The sequence below is a fragment of the Rhincodon typus genome, chromosome 20 (genome assembly GCF_021869965.1).
Source record: "Rhincodon typus isolate 14 chromosome 20, sRhiTyp1.1, whole genome shotgun sequence".
Lineage (NCBI taxonomy): Eukaryota > Metazoa > Chordata > Chondrichthyes > Orectolobiformes > Rhincodontidae > Rhincodon > Rhincodon typus.
The window spans coordinates 47482081-47500996 of NC_063351.1; the positions used below are offsets into that span (position 1 = coordinate 47482081).

An 18916-nucleotide genomic window follows, 5' to 3' on the forward strand; every position below is an offset into this window, starting at 1 on the left:
ATGATCTACAGTTTCTTTCATCTAATTTCTACAAACTCGAGTTGTTTTATGGACTTTTTCATTACACAAGATTCACAAGCTAATTTCAAATGAGGTAGGCCATTTGATTCGTATTAATTCAACTATCTGGGACAGATCTTAATGTTCTCCCTCCTACTTTTTAAGCTATCACTTGCTTCTTAAATGAGTCCAGTACTCTGTCTGGATGTCAACTCCACAAATTGATATTTTTTCCCTCATTATTCACAGGGTATGGGCATTGCTGTCAAGGCCACCATTTACTACCCATTACTAACTGTCCTTGAGAAGATGATGGTTTACTGTTTTCTTGACAACTGAGTGACTTGCTAGGTATTTCAAAGAGCAGTCAAAGGCAATTTAAAAACAAATGCATTTCTTTTCCTGCAGGGAATGAATCAAAACATTGTATTCATTTGGATAAAAATGTTTACAAGCTTCAGTTTTTCTCTTGATTTGACACAGAATTACATACAAGTCAGATTGGGAAGGATAGCAGGTTTTGTTGCTTAAAGAGGACATTAATAAATCAGACAGGGTTTTACTAAAATACAGTTGTTACATGGTCAGTATTACTGATACTAGTTTTTTTTTTAAAATGCAAGATTAATTCAAACAATTGAATTTAAATTCCTCTGCTACAACATTGGATTTGAATTCATCCTTCCAATTCATTAGTTCAGGCCTCCAAATTGATAATCCAGGAAGTAAAGGCCTTGAATTCTGAGGTGAAACAGTCAGCATTATTCCTCCAGAATTGACAGCAACATCTGCAGTATGCACTTGTGGAAATTGTGAAGTTGCTGTCAGTTCTTCTGGTCTTCACCCATGCGTGTGTTACTGAAGCCACCCCACTTCCCGCTGCCCGAAAATAATTAATTAGAATTTTTGAAGAACTCACTGACTTCCTTAGAGCCACTGTCAAATCCTTTGAAAATGTTACAATTTGTTGAATAAGAAAACATTGGGTTTTAACAGCATACTAAGTTCTTACTTCTAATAAGGAACACTGGCTCGGAATAATAAATTTCATGTATGTTGTCCATCAAATTTCTTTATTATGATTTAAAATTCCACACATTTTAAAATTTGATTCTATTTCAAAATTTTTGTTTTTACCTTAATCCCATGTATATGTCCCTGTAAATTTATTTTGCTGCCTGTAAAATTCAAAGTTAGGTAAATAGATCCAGTGAATTTTAGTTCCTGGTTTGCTGTCTGGGTGAATACCTCAATGTGATGGTTGCTTACTTATTTGAAGACGTTGCACTTACTGGACACCTGGAGATAACCTCAATGGCACCAGAATCAAGCTGACATTGGAAAGAGGAAATCCACACCACAGAGATCACTAGATCATTGTACATAGTTTCAAGGTCTTTGGTGACTTATACCTTTGCTGATTTGCACATTACTCTGCCAGTGAATGCAGCATCCAGTCCAGTCCTACGCTAGCATTCTCAACAGTGTTCAGGGCGCTTAGACAGATATCTCTGTGCCAATCACACTTGACATTCTCCAATCAGTCCTTATTTATCTGTATTCAGACATATATCTGGATCCTCCATAACTTGGCAAAGACAAGTCTGTTGTACAAGAAAAAATCTATTAATATTTATTTATGTCTCTTTCCAAACCATTTGCAGTAAGTTATTTTCAAACACAGACTATTTTCTGGACCCCAAATTCAGCAGACTAAAAGGTCTGCTTCTGTTCTCACCTGTCTGTGATTTTCCATCCAGTAGAGTAAATAGGTAGAAAACTGTGGGATGGCATGTTCAAAAGCAGAACGTTTACCTTATCCATTAAGTGTGTGTCTGAGAATGGAATTTCTTTACATTGTTTCCCATTGCACCAATTTAAAGTGGCTCACCAATAGTCAACATTGTGACGCTCTTCTGGTCAATTTTCTGTTTCATTCCCATCTCAAGATGTCAATCGATAATGGAAAACATTTTAACCAATATTTTGAGGCAAGAACCACTAACTCATCTCATCAACTACAAGCTGTTTTGTATTGTTATGAAGTTGTGTACAGTAATTATAAATTGGAAGGCAGGAAACTAGAATCTGTTTGTAAAAAAATGATAAGGGAGAAGAGTGCGTGGTTCCTTTAAGAGTTAAAGTGCTTTTCTAAGCTTAAAGATTTATACAGAAAAGAAAATGTGTCTGTATGTAGCTGAAGATGTACAGTCAGTTCTGAAACTGAAACATGTATCAATTGGCTGTGTGATTGGAAACCTAGGCTTGTTTTGACAACTAGTTGGAATCAGCCAATGAATTTAAACCAAACACTTAGCAATTGAAAGCCAATTGAATTTTCTGAAGAAGGGTCGAGGCCCGAAACATCAGCCTTCCTGCTCCTCTGATGCTGCTTGGCCTGCTGTGTTCATCCAGCTCTGCACCTTGTTATCTCAGATTCTCCAGCATCTGCAGTTCCTACTATCTCTGAATTTAAATCTGATGGTTTTAACAACCTCAGACTAATGCTATTGTAAGAAAATTGATATGCCATCCAAGGTATACCAGGAGAGGGCTTTTGAAAATCGGTGTGAGAGCGAACCGCCATCTGAGAAAAAGCATCTAGCTCTCACACGAAATCGCTAAGCTCTCTGAGAAAGCACCACCTATCCATAAAAGGTACCACGGCACTTCTAGCTAAGAGTCCTCACAGGAGACTTCACAGAGAAAACATCCCTGACAGCCAGGGTAGCGGAAGAAAGGTGTTTATGACTGGAGAACAGCAGGAGAAAGGTGTGTAGACTTTGAGAAACTAAGTTTTAATTTTTTTATTACTTGGATTAATATAAGTGGGACTTGTATTTATTGGAACAGCATACTAGTAGCATTTAGTTCAGTTAGGGAATAGTTAGTAGTTAAGGGGGAATTGTTTAGTTTGTTAGTAATTCTGTTAATTTGTTCACTGTTAGGGTTAAATAAATAGTTACTTGTTACTTATAAAGTGAATATCAGGGATTTTCTTTCATTTAACCACTCTTTTTAACGGATTATAACGGCAAAGTGAACTTCTGAGTATTTCGGGTTTAATTATTAGAAGGGAACCTCTATTCCTGCCATAACAGTTTAGGCACTCCTGTTTCGGTTTAATTATCAGAGGGGCTCGACCTTCCTCTCTAACAGTTTGGGGGCTCAGGTCTAGGATCTGGCTGGTTTGTGTATGGGATGCGAACAGATTGGAATGGATTTGAACAGATTCAGGGTACAAAAGGTCGCAGCAGATTTAAACAGACTTGGCGATTAGTGTCCTAGATCTTTAAATAAAACTTAGATCAGGAGTGGAAAATCTGTTTAATTTTGGTTACTTGTGGTTGATTAAATCAGAAGTTGGGGAAATGGCCCTTAACACTGCTAAAGATGTTCTGGGCTTTCAGGACAGGACGCCTCCCAAATTTGCCAAGAAAGTTTAGAAAGACAGTGGAAGGATATACTTTTAGACTTAGCAAACAGGGTAGATTTGGGTTTTACTAGGGAGAAGAGGAAAGCTGAAATCGTAAAGGTGTTAGTCAAGCATTAAGTATACCAGAGAAACAGGCAAATGCAGTGGAGTTTGAAAAAAATTAAATTGAAAATTAAACAAATGGAGTTAGAAGATAAAGAAAGTGAAAGAAGAGCCAAGAAGACATCATTGAGCCGAGTCAAAGTGAGTAGAGTTCGCCGATCGTGTTTGTTCCCAAACCTGATGGTACTCAATGATTCTGCATGATTATTGGAAGATCAATGCCATAACTAAATCAGACCATTATCCAATTCCAAAGCTAGAGGACAATATGGAAAAAGTTGGACAAGCCACTTATATCACAAAGTTGGACTTGCTTTGTGGTTATTGGCAAGTGCCTTTGTCAGACAGAATGAAAAAAGTTTTTGCTTTGTAATCCTAAATGGGCTGTATCAATTTCAAGTAATGCCCTTTGGAATGAAGAATGCGTCAGCCAAATTTCAAGAAGACTTATGAACAAAGTTGTGGCAGGATTGACTAACTGTGCTGTCTAAACAGATGACTTAGTGATCTTTAACCATCCATGGAAAGGTCACATAGTGCATTTGGCAGAGTTCTTTGAAAGACTACGGGAGGAAAAACTGGTTATAAATTTGGCAAAAACTGAAGTCAGAAGTTACGTTTTTGGGACACAACATCGATCATGGAAGGATGACCCCAAGGAATGTGAAGATGAAAGCCATTGAGGAATTTCCAAGACCATCCTCGAAGAAAGGTGCTTCAATTTTTGGGACTGAGCGGATCCTACTGGAAGTTTGTACCAAATCTTAGTAGCGTGGTGGCACCGCTGACAGATTCGCTAAAAAAGAACATGAAATTTCAGTAGACAGGAGTGCCAGGAGGCATTTGAGAATTTAGAAGCTGTGTTAACCACCACACCAAATTTCTTGAAACCCTTTAAAGTTGCTATGACGCTAGCGATGTCGAGGTTGGAGCTGTGTTGTGTAGGAGGAAGATGACAGAATTGAAAGCCAATTGGTTATTTTTCAAAGAAACTCAAAATCCACCAGAGAAAATACTCCACCATTGAAAAACAGTTATTGAGTTTGGTACCAGCCTTACAACATTTCAAATGTTTACATCACAAACAATGTTTTGGAGATGGTTGTGTATACAGACTACAACCCGCTCACCCTTTTGGGAAGATTTAAGAACAAGATACGAGGCTATTTTGTTGGAGTCTTATTTACAGGCTTTTTATTTACAGGCTTTTAATTTACAGATTGTAAATGTTGCAGGTTGTAAAAAAGGTTATTGCAGATGCATTATCACAGGTTTAAAAGAAAATGTGTAGATAAGATAGAACCAGCATGGTCCAATGTTATATATATGTGCACAATTAGTACGAAACGTGTAACTTGTGATATGGTGTTAAGATTTTTTTTAAAAAAACCTTTTCATAATGATGTTCTTTTTCCTTAACCAAGCACTTAGTGATTGAAAGCCAATCGAATTTAAATCTGATGATTTTGAAAACCTCAGACCAATGCTATTGTAAGAAAATTGATATGTTATCCAAGGTATATAAGGAGAGGGCTTTTGAAAATTGGTGAGAGAGCAAAATGTCATCTGAGAAATAAGCATCTAGCCCTCACAAGAAATCGCTGAGCTCTCTAAGAAAGGAATCCATAAAAGGTGCCTCAGCACTTCTAGTTAAGAGTCCTTATACAAGACTTCACAGAAAGAAAGGCGTGTAGACTTGAGAGGCTAAGTTTTAATTTATTTCCTTATTACTTGGGTTTATATAAGTGGGACTTGTGTTTATTGGAACAGCATAGTAGTAGAATTTAGTTCAGTTAGGGAATAATTAATAGTTAAGGGGGAAATTGCTTAGTGTGTTAGTAGTTCTATTAATTTGTTCACTGTTAGGGCTAACTAAATAGTTACTTATAAAGTGAATATCAGGGATTTTCTTTCATTTAACCACTCTTTTTAAACAGATTATAAAAGGCAAGGTAAGCTTCACTGGGTGTCTCGGGTTTACTTATTGGAAGGGAACCTCTACTCCTGCTGTAACAGATTGGGAGCTTGTGTTTCAGTTTAATTATCACAGGGGTTCGACCTTCCTCTCTGTAACAGCATCATAATGCAGCAATCTTTCTCACACTCTACCAAATAACACAGCTATTACATTTTGCATGGGTTTATTTTTCCTCCGTCCTCCACATACCCAAACGTATTATTTTCACCCCTCTTCTGAAACTACTGATTAATTTGGGGTATAGTTCTGTGAACAGCAATTACTTCAGCACATGGTACCATATCTTTGGGCACAACCTGTTCAGTTTTAGTATCTACTCACGTCTTGGCATATGTTTGTTTAGCTTGTACCATTCAGACATGAAATGCTGTATTTGGGGCCAAGAGGGAAAAAAAGCAATTCTTACCCTTTGCTTTTGATGGAATCCATTGAGGGGTACAGGTCTTTGTTGTTTATATTCAAATATCTTGTCACTCCCTGAGCTTTTCTTAAAGTGTGTGTTATGGGAACTCATTTTATATACCCTCTTTTTGCAGCTTGGAGACGGTAAGGACCACAAATGCTGGAAGCTAGAGTCAAAAAATGTGGAGCTGGACAAGCAAAGCAGGTCAGACAGCATCCGAGGAGCAGGAAAGTCAACGTTTCAGATCAGAACCCTTCTTCAGGACTGATCTGACAGGTTTTGACCCGAAATGTTGACTTTCCTGCTCCTTGGATGCTGTCTGACCTGCCTTGTTTGTCCAGTTCCATATTTTTTTAACTCTTTTTACAGCTCTTCAGTTTTATGGAAATCTTGTAATACTTCAATTACTGGCAGCTCCTGAGAATTAGAAGATAATAAGTATTTGACTATTCTACATTCCACATACACGATCAACTGTTCAAAAACAAAAAATCTTGTAACAAAAAAAAAGTGTCAAAAATAAGTTGTATAACACAGAGAGAAGCCATTTGGCCCTGTGCTGGCTCTTTGAAAAAATTAATTAGTTCACTTCCTTGCTTTTTCCAATTGCCCTATAAATTTTCCTTTTTTTCAACTATTTAGTTAATTCCCTTTGAAAGGTGTATTTGAATCTGTTTGCACTACCTTTTCGGAAGTGCATTTCAAGTCATAACAATTCCTTTCATTAAAAGGAAGAAAGTTTTCATTCCCCTCTGGTCCTTTTGCCAATTATCTTAAATCTCTGACTTCTATTACACCTTAGGTGTGAGGAGTGTACTGACTTCCTCTGGTTCCACTAATCCCTGCTCAGAACAGATATTTTAATAAAAAGAGCTTTTCCCCAGTTAGGTATATGGTCAATTATAAATGTTAATAATCCATTTCTGAATAAAAATCTGACAATCAGATACTTCGCACTATTGATTTATTATGAAACAACAATTATTCAATAAAGATGCAAAGCCCATTAACAGAGTCTGGAATATGACAGTATGTATGCATGCCCTTGTAAAAAACCTAATGTACGTACAAACACACACACTAGATCATAGAATCCCTAGTGTGGAAACAGGCCCTTCGGCCCAACAAGTCCACACCGACCCACACGGCATCCCACCCAGACCCATCCACCTATAAACCACCTAACCTAAACATCCCTGAACACTATGGGCAATTTAGCATGGCCAATCCACCAAACCTGCACATCTTTGGACTGTGGAAGGAAACCCACACAGACAGAGGGAGAATGTGCAAGCTCCACACAGACGGTTGCTAGAGGGTGGAATCGAACCCAGGTCCCTGGCGCAGTGAGGCAGCAATGCTAACCACTGAGCCACCGTGCCGCCAAAGTAAAATTAAGAAACTTTTCTCTGCAGAGACCAGCTGTACAAAAAATATTGGCTAAATAATTGTTAGCTTAAGAAGGAAAAAAGGATATGATATGAAATGTACTAGGCATCTCTTATTCTGGGGTCTTGGCATACAGACCAGTGCTACTAAACACATGCAGTTGTCTGGGATCTTTTCAAATGCAGTTTGTTCACAAGTTGAGAGGTGGTCTTCTAGAAGCTCTTCAGGAGGATAACTGAATAGTTTTCAGCTCGTGCATTGGAATCACAGAAGATTCATCAAGACTGTTGGAAGAGAATGAGTTACATAATTTCTCTCAGCAGACAGCCATACACTCAGATATGTGATTTCCAATAAGACTTTGAAAAATGTTAAAAAATGTCCTCTTAAAAGACCTGTTTTAAAAAAAACATGTCTATGCCTCTACAATCTTTCAAATGAACCAGATTTCACAATCCTTTAAACACAAGACTTCAAAAAGTATTAATAATGGAAATAACTTCTTAACATTTCTGATTATGGACCTTTTTCTCTGGAAATGGATTCTCCTTAATAGTCAATCAATTCACTCAATTTTGAACACCTCTATGAAAACTCCCATTAGCAGCCACTGTTCCAAGAAAACTAATCCCAGTTTCTCCAATCATACCACACTCTTCAGCCCAAATAGAATTCTATGAAGTATGATGGAAGCATACAAAGATTCGGGCAGCATCTGTAGAGAGGTATAAAATATCTCAGATCTGAAATTTCGTACAAGAACAGAAAAAATCTTATGCACATAACAGATTTTGAACGTGTATGGGTACAGAGAAGGTGGGAGGGTGGTGGGGGAAGAAAACAAGGAACAAAAGGGGAAGTCTGTGACAGGATGGAAAGCAACATCAACTTTTATTTGTGTTGCACTTTTAACAACATAAAACAAGTTCCACATGAACACTTTAAAACAATTTAGGACTACGAGCCATGTAAGGTGATACTCATATGGCCAGAAGCGAGGTCGAGGAGGTAAGTTATATACAGCATCTTAAAAAGGAGGACAGAGGTAGCAAAGCAGAGGAAGTAGATGATTTGTTTCTATGGCAATTCCAGAAAAAGCAAAAAAAAAAAAAAAGATAGGAGCAGGAAAAGGCCATTTAACCTTTCGAGCCTGCTCCACCATTCAATACAATCATGGCTGATCATAGAACTCAATACCCTAAATCCTACCCCCTCTCCCCCATCCCTTAATCCTTTTAGCCAGAAGAGCTATACCTATCTCCTTATTCAAAATACATGTTTTGGCCTCAACTAATTTCTATGGTAGCAAATTCCACCAACTCACCGCTTCTTGGATGAAGAAATTTCTCCTCATCTCAGTCCTAGAAGGTTTACCCGTTATCCTCAAACTATGACCCCCTAGCCCTGGACTCTCCCAACATTGGGAGCATCCTTTCTGCATCTAATCGGTCTAGTCCTGTTAGAATTTATAGGTTTCTATGAGATTCCCCCTCATTCTTCTAAACTCCTAGTGAATACAATCCCAACTGACTCTCTCTCTCTCCCTCTTCCTAGTCAGTCCTCCCTATTCAGCAATCTCAGGAGTTTAACACCTTGGCAACTGAATGCATGACCGGTGGAGGAGTGATTAAAATTAGGAATTCACAAGAAGTAAAGAAATGTCAATTTTCAAAAAATCATTTACTGGATGTGGGTGTTGCAGGCTAGGCTAGCATTTATTGAATCCCTACTTATCTTTGAGAAGGTGGTGAAGAAATGTCTTCTTGAACCGCTGCAGTCTACGTGGTGTTTGGACACCCACAAAGCTGTTGTTACGAAGGGAGTTCGGAGTTCTCAGAATTTGATCCCATGACAATGGTAGAGTGGCAACTTAGTTCCAAATCAGAACCATGTTTGGTTTGAGGGAGAACTTGCAGGTGGTAGTATTCCCAGGAAGGTGTGCCCTCCAGGTAGTAGGATCATGGGATTAGAAGGTGCTCTCTGAGGAGCCTTGGTGAATTTCTGTAGTGCATACTGTAGATGGCACAGACTGCTGCTTCTGTTTATCAGTGGTGGAGGGAGCAAGCGTTAAAAGGTGTTAGACAGGATGCCAATTAAAAGAGCTGATTTGTCCCGGATGCTGTCCAATTTGAGTTTTGTTTGTGTTACATTCATCCAGGCAAGGACTCCTGACTTGTGCGTGGTATATAGTGGATAAGCTTTGATGAGTCAGGTGTGATTTATTTGCTGCAGAATTCTCAGCCTCTGATCGGTTCTTGTAGCCACAGTATTTACACAGCTGGTTCACTACTGTTTCTGGTCAAAAGTAACTCCCAGAATGTTGATTGTGGGGGATTCAGCAATTGCAATGCTATTGAATTGCAAGACACAACGATTGGATTCTCTCTGGTTGTAGACGATTATTGCCAAGCATTAGTGTAGCGTGAATGTTACTTTCGACATTTCAGCTCAAGTCTGAATGTTTTGCTGCATTTGGACATGGACTGCTTCAGCATCTGAGGAGAGACAAATGGTGCTGAATGTTGTGCAATCATTGATGAAAACCCCATTTCTGTTCTTAAGATGGAGCGATGTTCATTGATGAAACAGCTGAAGATGGTTGGACCTAGAACACTACCCTCAGGAACTCCTGCAATGATGCCTGTTGGCTGAGAGGTTGACTTCCAACAACAATCTTTTCCCTTTGTGCTAGGTACGACTTCAGTGGACAGTTTTCCTCCAGATTACCATCCAGTTTTGCAGCACTTGGTCAAACAGTGCCTTGATGTCTCCAGCAGTCAATCCCATTTCCCCTCTTTTGCCAACATTTGGATCAAGGTTGTAATGAGGTCAGGAGCTGAGTGGCCCAGCAGCACCCAAACAGAGCATCAGTGGGCAGGTTACTATTAAATAAGTGCTGCTTGATAGCACTGTTGATCACTTTGCTTCGATCACTTTGCAAATGGTAGAAAGTAGGCTTATGGCTATTGACCAAGTTGTTCTGCTTTTTGTGGACAATTTTCCTCCTTTTCGGCCAGGTGCTGGTGTTGCAACTGTACTGGAACAACTTAGCCAAGGACGTGGCTAGTACTGTGGCACAACTATACTTCAGAACTATTTCCCAAATGTTATCACAGCACTTTTGCATTATACAGTGTATTTAGCCATTTGAGATCACCTAGAATGATTTGGATGGGCAAAAAGATTGTCAGTTGCAATGCAAGGCATTCATGAAGAGGCCGAGATGGATTGTCCACTTGGCACTTCTGGTTGTAGATGTTCTGGAATGCTTCAGCTTTGTCTTTTACACCATTGTTTGGTTGGGAATATTTGTGGAACCCCCTTCTCCTGATGGTTGTTTAATTATCCACCATCATTCACAACCGGTTGTGGTAGGACTGCAAATCTGTCAGTCAATTCTATGGTAGTGGGATCACGTCGCCCTGTCTATCACATGTTTCTTACGCTGTTTGGCATGCGAGCTGACTTGTTTTGTATATTCAACAGGTTGATACTGTATCTCATTTTTCTATGTCTTCTGCTGATTCTGGAATGCTCTCCTGCACCTTTAACTGAACCAGGGTTAATTCTATGGCTAAGTGGGAATAGTATAATGGGACAATATGTCTAGCCATGAGGTTACAGATTATGTTGTTATACAATACTGCTGCTGTTGATGGTCGACCGTACCTCGTGGATCTCCAGTGTTGAGCTGCTAGATCTGTTCTAGAATCAATCCCATTCAGCACGTTGATAGTGCCACACAATACGAAAAATATTCTCAATGTGAGGGCAGCACTTTGTCTCTGCAAGGATTATGCGATGATCAATCTTACTGATAATGTCACAGACAGATGCACAATCTGCAAGTTTTCTCCTTCACTGTCCGAGAATAACCAGTCTAGCAGCAATGCACTGTAGACATCAACCACATCAGTTTGTAGTGGTGCTGCCCAGCTATTCTTGCTGAAATATATTGAAATTGTAAAGTGCTCTGTTTGGTATTCAAAATGGAGAAGAACTGATTCATCAGCTGCAAGGGAAAGGGGAAAGAGTTGGTAGTTATCAGCAGGAGGTTTCCCTGCCTATGTTTGACTTGATACCATGACATTTCATGGCACAGTCAATGACAAGGACTCCCAGGACAACTCCCTCCTGACCGTATACCACTGTGCCTTCATCTCCGATGGACATACCCAGGGTTGGGGACTGTTGTTGTTGATGGGTCATTATTTGTTATGATTCCATGAGAATAACTATGGTAGGCTGTTACTTGACTCCTCTGTAGAATGGCAACCCAATTTGACCGCGATGTTAGTGGGTTGATGGGGCTATGTAGCATTTTTATCTCTAGTGTCTTGGTTAAGGCTGGGTGGTCCATCTGGTTTAATTCTTTTTTGTTGGGCTTTGTAGCGGTTTAAAACTTGTTAGGCCATTTCAGAGAGCATTTAAGAGTTAAGATATGAATGTATCACACACAGGCCAGATCAGATGAGGATGACAAAGTTTCTTTCTTTTAAAAGGACATTACTTAATCTGATAGTGTTGTCATTATCAGTTGTCAAAAAGCCTATTAACAACTTTTTGATCCCAGATTTATCAATTTAATTCAATTTTCATCATCTCCATCCTGGGATTCAAACCCATGTTCCAAGAGGATTAGCATGGCCTCCAGATTACTAGTCCAGTGACAATACCACCATCTCCTCCAGGCAGGCTACGGAGTTGATGGAGGCTACAGAGATGGAATGGGACTGGAGGGGGAGATTATGAAGGGATTTGAAAACATTGATATAAATTTTAGAAATTAAGATGACTTCACTGGGAATCTATGTTGGTGAGTGAGCATAGGGATGATAGGGGTTTGGGACTTGATGCGAGTTAAGACATAGGCAGAGATAGTAAGAACTGCCGATGCTGGAGTCAAAGATAACAGTGTGGAACTGAAGGAACACAGCAGGCCAGGCAGCATCAGAGGAGCAGGAAAGCTGACGTTTCAGTTCGGGACCCTTCATTAGAAATGGGGGAGGGGGAAGGGAGCTCAGAAATAAATAGAGAGGAGGGGTGGGGCTGGGGAAGGTAGGTGGGATGGTGATAGGTGAGTGCAGGTAGGGAGTGGTGGGGATTGGTTAGTGAGGTGGGAGGAGCGGCTAGGTGGGAGACAAGACCGACAGGTTGTGTCAGGTCAAGGAGGCGGGGATGAGAGGGAAGGTTGGTCATGGGATAAGGGCAGGGGGTGGGGAGATTTTGAAACTAGTGAAGTCCACATTGAGACCATTGGGTTGTAGGCTCTCAAGGCAGAATGAGGTGCTGCTCCTCCAGTTTCCAGTTGGCGTCATTGTTACACTGGAGGAGGCCCAGGTTGGACATGTCATCCAGGGAGTGGGAGGGGTGAGTTGAAGTGGTTCGTGACTGGAAGGTGTTGTTGTTTGTCACGAACAGAGCGCAGGTGCTCTACAAAGTGGTCTCCGAGGCTCCGCTTGGTCTCACCAAAGTAGAGGAGGCTACATTGGGAGCAGCGGATGCAGTAAACCACATTAGCGGATGCGTAGATGAACATCTGTCTGATGTGGAAGGTTTTTTTGGTTCCTTGGATGGAGGTGAGAGGGCAGGTGTAGCACTTCCTGCGATTGTAGGGAAAGGTGCCAGGGTGGTGGGGCTAGCGGGGAGTGTGGAGCAGACGAGAGAGTCACAGAGAGAGTGGTCCCTACGGAAGGCAGATAGGGGTGGGGAAGGAAATATATCCTTGGTTGTGGGGTCAGATTGCAGGTGGCGGAAGTGGCGGAGAATGATACGTTGAATGCGGACATTAGTTGGGTGATACGTGAGGATAAGGGGGATTCTGTCTTTGTTTTTGTTGCGGGGAGGGGATGGGAGGGCAGAGGTGCGGGAAACGCAAGAGATGCGGTCGAGAGCATTTTCGACCACTGAAGCAGGGGGGGATGTTGCGGTCCTTGAAATAAGAGGATATCTGGGATGTTCGGGAGTGGAACGCCTCATCTTGGGAGCAGACGTGGCGGAGGCAGAGGAATTGGGAGTAGGGGATCGCATTCTTGCAGGACTACACCTAGACTATACCTCCTGTCACCCACCTTCCTGCAAGAATCCCATTAGCAATAGGACAATGAAACAGAACATGTGTTTGTCATGCAAGTTTAGATATAAATACTGACCAGGACACCAATGACATCTTCCCCATCATTCATTGAAAAAGTGCCATGAGATCTTTTACATCCACCAAAAGAGGGCAAGACAGGACCTCAGCTTCATTTTCGAAAGACATCATCCAATAGTGCAGCACTCTTTTGGTACTGCACTAAAATGTCAGCCTTGATTGTGTTTAAATTCTAGAATCAGACTTGAACCCACAATGTTTTCATAAAGTCTCAGACGACCACAAGAGCCTCACTAATTAATCTTGCACTTGTGTGCGTGAACCCCAGATCTCTCTGTTCTTGCACTCCCATTAAACATCAACACTAAAACTTAAAGTTAAAATGCTTCCACCCTTTTTACTGTGTATTTGGTGTATCCCCGCAAGTGCAGTTTGAGGTGAAAGGAGTGCCCAATGTGATACGACCTTACATTGAAACATAGAAGATAGAAGCAGGAGAAAGCCATTCAGCCCTTCAAGCCTGCTCCTCCATTCATCACGATCATGGCTGATCGTCCAACTCATTAGCCTAATCCTGCTTTCTTCCCATAACTTTTGATCCCAAGTGCTATATCTACTTGCCTCTTGAATACAAATACTTCCTGTGGTAATGAATTCCACAGGCTCACCACTCTTTGGGTGAAGAAATGTCTCCTCATCCTTGTCCTAAATCATCTACCCCAAATCCTCATACTGTGTAACCTGGTTTTGGACACACCCACCATCGGGAACATCCTCCCTGCATCTACCCAGTCTAGTCCTGTTAGAATTTTATAAGTCTCTATGCGATTTCCCCCCTCATTTGTCTGAACTCTAGTAAAAACAATCCCAACGCAGTCAATCTCTCTTCATACGTCAGACCCGCCATTCCCAGGAATCAGCCTGGTAAACCTTTGCTCCACTCCCTCGAGAACAACAGCATCCTTCCTCAGAAAAGGAGACCAAAACTGCACACAATATTCCAGGTGTGGTCTCACCAAGGCCCTGTATATTTGCAACAATGCACCCCTGCTCCTGTACTCGAAATCTCTCGCAATGATGGTCAACATACCATTTGCTTTCTTTAGCACCTGCTGCACCTGCATGCTTACCTTCAGTGACCAGTGCACAAGGACACCCAGGTCCCACTGCACACTCCCCTCTCCCAATTTACAGCCACTCAGGTAGTAATCTGCCTTCTTGTTTTTGCTTCCAAAGTGAATAACCTCACATTTATCCAAATGATACTGCATGTGCCATTGATTTGCCCACTCACCCAGCCTGTTGAGATCATTCTGAAGGATCTCTGCATCTGCATCACAGTTCACCCTCCTACCTAATGCCGTATCATCTGCAAACCTGGCGATGTTACATTTTGTTCCCTCATCCAAATCATTAATATATATTGTGAATAGCAGGGGTCCCAGTATGGATCCCTGTGGCAACTCACTAGTTACTGCCTGCCAATTTGAAAAGATAGGAAAACAAATGCATCATGCTACATTTGGATGCTATATTCAAATTAAACTTCTGAAATTAGGGGGGAAACCACCTTATGGCAACTAGGATATTGCACACGTAGACAAAAACAGTGCAGATCTGGTTGTAAAAATATGCATATGGTTCTTTGTTGCCCAACACCCAATTCCATTCTGAGCTATGGTGACCCAGGAAAAACCCGATGGAAACATGACTGATGGAAATCAGATGACACTCTGGGCACCCCACCCACCCTGACCAGCTGTGTTGTGAAGCCTTCCCTCAAAGATCCCAAAACCCCAGTTCAAAACTCTGTGCTCCCCCTAAAATTCCAACTGTCACTCTTCCACCACAGGTCTAAAATCAATGCAGTGGTATAAAATACAACGTAACTGCACAGACCTGAAACAAAGAGAAATTGCTGAAGAAAATATGTAGATTCAAGACAGCGACTTAAGGGTGGAAAGCAAAATAGAGAGGGGTGTGAGAAAAGCACCTTAAGGGCCAGACAATTGGGGGCGCGCAAGTGGTCAGAATTAGAGGAGCACAAATATCTACAAAGGATGGCATGGATGGAGGAAGATATAGAGATAGGAAGGGGTAATCACATGGAGTAATTTTAAAAACAAAAACAAGAACAAGAACTTTAAAAATCATATTATTTGACTAGAAAATAGGAATTAACTCTGGGGATGTGCCTGACGAATTCAAAAAGCCAAAGCCGAGTTGTGAAGACAGTGGGAGACCGAGACGGAGAATTAAGGGAACGACGATGCAGGGAAGTGATGGCGATTTATAGGAAAAGGTGACCAAATGTTTCCGATAAGAAATGAGAGCAGTGGTGTGTAACTGACTATTTTAACAGTAGAATTGCGCAGTTGGTTGAATGAAAATTTGCAACAAACTTCAGTGACCTTTGGGTTCGATAGAGTTGGTTTTCTTTTAAAAATAATCCACTCATTTCTGACAAATCTTTAAAAAATTGCCAGGGAGAAGAAAAAACAGATGAGAACTTTATGATTCCTCCCAATAAAACTTGTCAGGCGAAAACTGGCGTTTCTGAACAGGAAATGAGTCACAATCTTTTTCTCTGTGTGTGTGCGTGTGCTAATATCCGCCTCGTCATTTTCACGAGTGATTGGAAGCAGCCGGTCCCCTAAGCCCGAAACAGAGAAATGATCAATTCTGTATATCGCAAGGAAACGTTGCCTCATTTCTCAGACTTAAAAAGTGTATTTTCTTTTACAGTTACGGTGCTCTGCAATTTGATCGCACGGCTGTGTTTCTGAAGGGTCAGTGAATTTGCGTCCATTATTTTACATCAGTTTTAAAATAAGTATTACAAATGTTAAACAGAGGGCTTTTAGTGGATGAATACTGAGCCTTATGTCCATCTCAACAACCACAATCTAGACAAAACAAGTAGGAGCTTAAACTGCCATACACAAGGACAATCAATTTAGTAACCAATTTAATCTATAGGAAGGGGGTCAAATAAATCTGCGAACAGTGGACAATGATAATTTAAAGGGGAAAGATGAGATTGGGATTTTCAGTCACACGGAGCAGTGGTAGGGAATGGCGAGACGTCCATCTCACTCGTGTGGAGAGATAGTAGGAACTGCCGATGCTCTACCTCACTGGTGTGATGGGTCCCATAAATATCAGTCTACGGCAGATCCATTAAATCCATTTACACTTTTGGAATTATAGGTCCATTTCATTTTGAAAAGATTTTTTTTAAAAAAAATGGTTAATAAATTAGTATTGAATATCTTTTATCTGAGATTTTAAAAAAATCCTGTTTCCTAGTGCCAAAGTTTGGTGAAATAAATTTTAAAGCCACATGTAAAATTCAATTTTTCATTCTCGTGGGCACCACTAAACGTGCAATAAATGCATACATTGAGGTACAATAATAAAGGGGAACAGTTTGTCCGATTTTTGGGAGTAAATATAATTTTAACACGTAATTTGTACATTTAATAATAACAATTCAAACTGGAATTCATTAGAAATTAGAGACATTCAAAACTATTTGATTAACGTACAAGTCTAATTATTATATTTGACTTATTTCAAATTTGGTTTGAGAAGTGTAATTTTAAAAACAACTTTTGGCAGGCATTTCCTATTTAATTACACATGGCTCTTCCCACTATATAAAAAAAAGTAAATTATCACATGATGAACAAAAAAGAAGGGGGAGCTAAACTCGATTTGGGCAGTACGTTGTATATTTATTCTAAAGATAAGACCAGACCATTTTTTTCCATATCCTCCTCCTTTTTAGCTCCCCCTCCCTACACCTTTGCCTGCGTATGTTTGAGGAAGCTTGTGGTCCATTACTGAAGGATCAATGCCTTATTTCTGATTTTGTGCAGGTTTTAAAAAATTATATATGTGCATATATAAGGAAGCCTTTTAACATAAACGCACACTTTTCAAATACGAAGGTGGAGAGATAAAAAGACAAGAAGAAAGCAAGATGGCTGCAAACTGATTTGTGTGTGTTAGATTTGGATTTAATGGTGATGAAAGCGATCAGCAGATTGGATTTTCGCCTCTTCTGAGCCTTTTTAGATTTATCTAAAGATTTGGGGAGGAGAGTCGAATCGTTTGGAGTTGACAGAAGAGGGTGGTGTTCGGCTGCGGGAAAAAAAAGCTGAAAAGGAAGAAGGTGGGGGAAGAGGAGGAAAAAATGTGCCATAAATATAAATGATTTAAAATTCTTGAGGTGGTGGAGAGGAGGGGAAAATAAAACAAGCACCCAGTTTAAAAGAGACTCACTGAAGATGGTTGTAAATGAGCGGCTTTGAAACCCAAAGAGCATTTTTTTTTTGGTTCTGCTTCTTCCCCGTAACCAACCCCTAAAAGCATTTTGCAATCAAAGAATGCCAAGACAATTGGAATTCCCCTTTTAAATCTCTTTTTGGAAGGGAGAGGGAGAGAGAGAGAGAAAGAAAGAAGCGAGAGGCTTTTTTTTTGAGCTGGATGGCCGTGAGGAAGTCAGACAGTTGAGGCTGTGAAGAAGAAAGGGACAGAGAGGGGAAGGGTCGTTTATTAAAGATTTTTTTTTTTGGGAGGATTTGGTATTTCAAATGGGGGAAAATCTTACCTGATATTCGTTGAAAAGGTCGGAAGAAGCTGAGAGTTTGGCCGTTGGCGGTGGGGGTCTTTTTTTTTGAATTTTTGAAAATAACGACTTTTTTTAATCCAAGATGGCTGAAAACTGGAAGAGCTGCTTCGAGGAGGAACTTCTGTGCCCCATCTGCCTGCAGGTCTTCGTGGAGCCGGTGCAGCTGCCGTGCAAGCACAACTTCTGCCGGGCTTGCATCGGCGAGGCCTGGGGGAAGGAGTCGGTGAGCCGCTGCCCCGAGTGCAACAACGTCTACCCGCAGAAACCGGCTCTGGAGAAGAACCTCAAGCTCAGCAACATCGTGGAGAAATTCAACTCCTTCACGGCCGATGCCGCCGCCGTGGCCGCTGCCGCCGCCGCTTCGTCGTCCTCCTCCTCCTCCGGCGGCGGAGGCAACGGCGCCAACAACAACAACACCGCCGCCGCCAACCCAGCGACCTCGTCCGCCGCCTACAGCCCGCTCTGCTGCCGCTACTGCCGCAACTCGCCCGCCCAGAAGGTCTGCCTCCGCTGCGACACCGGCTGCTGCCAGGCCCACGTCGGCGCCCACCTGCAGGCCGCCTCGGTCAGCGGCAGCCACTTGCTAATCGAGGCCGGGGATGCTCGGGCCTGGAGCTGCGCTCAGCATGACGCCTACCGGCTGCTGCACTGCGAGACGGACCAGGTAGCCGTGTGCCGCTATTGTTACTACATGGGCAGCCACCATGGCCACAGCATCTGCGACCTGGAGGTCAGGAGGAACGAGATTCGGGTAAGGACCCCCGCCACTTCGCAATAGAGCGCGTTCATCTTTATTATGTCTGTTTAATGTTACCCCCCCAACCCGGCATCCTAACCCCGCCCCCACCACCACCTTCCCCACAGCAGCCCCAACACCT

The 18916-nt window shown here is 41.5% G+C and overlaps 1 protein-coding gene and 1 long non-coding RNA gene across 5 annotated transcripts in view; one reads left to right on the forward strand and one right to left on the reverse strand.

Moving 5' to 3' along the window:
- Nucleotides 1-412: 412 nt before the first annotated feature.
- On the reverse strand, nt 413-18132 carry LOC125485547. 2 transcript variants are annotated; one of them, XR_007264258.1, is made up of 3 exons: nt 18018-18132; nt 7447-7592; nt 413-1604 (listed from the first exon to the last, which is right to left on the reverse strand). It is a non-coding gene; the product is annotated as an uncharacterized LOC125485547 (long non-coding RNA). The 2 variants fall into 2 exon arrangements; XR_007264259.1 differs by lacking the exon at nt 413-1604 and adding an exon at nt 6255-6336.
- Nucleotides 16030-18916, forward strand: part of LOC109916642 (E3 ubiquitin-protein ligase TRIM8-like) — an 84476-nt gene continuing 81589 nt past the window's right edge. Inside the window, exons 1-2 of one of the 3 annotated variants that reach the window (XM_048608686.1) lie at nt 16030-16191; nt 18121-18789. In XM_048608686.1, the coding sequence (XP_048464643.1) occupies nt 18121-18789 (669 nt within the window). In that variant the 5' untranslated portion in view covers nt 16030-16191. Of the gene's footprint in view, nt 16192-17165; nt 18790-18916 lie in introns of those variants that run through there. The other 2 variants (XM_048608687.1, XM_048608688.1) reach the window with 2 other exon arrangements.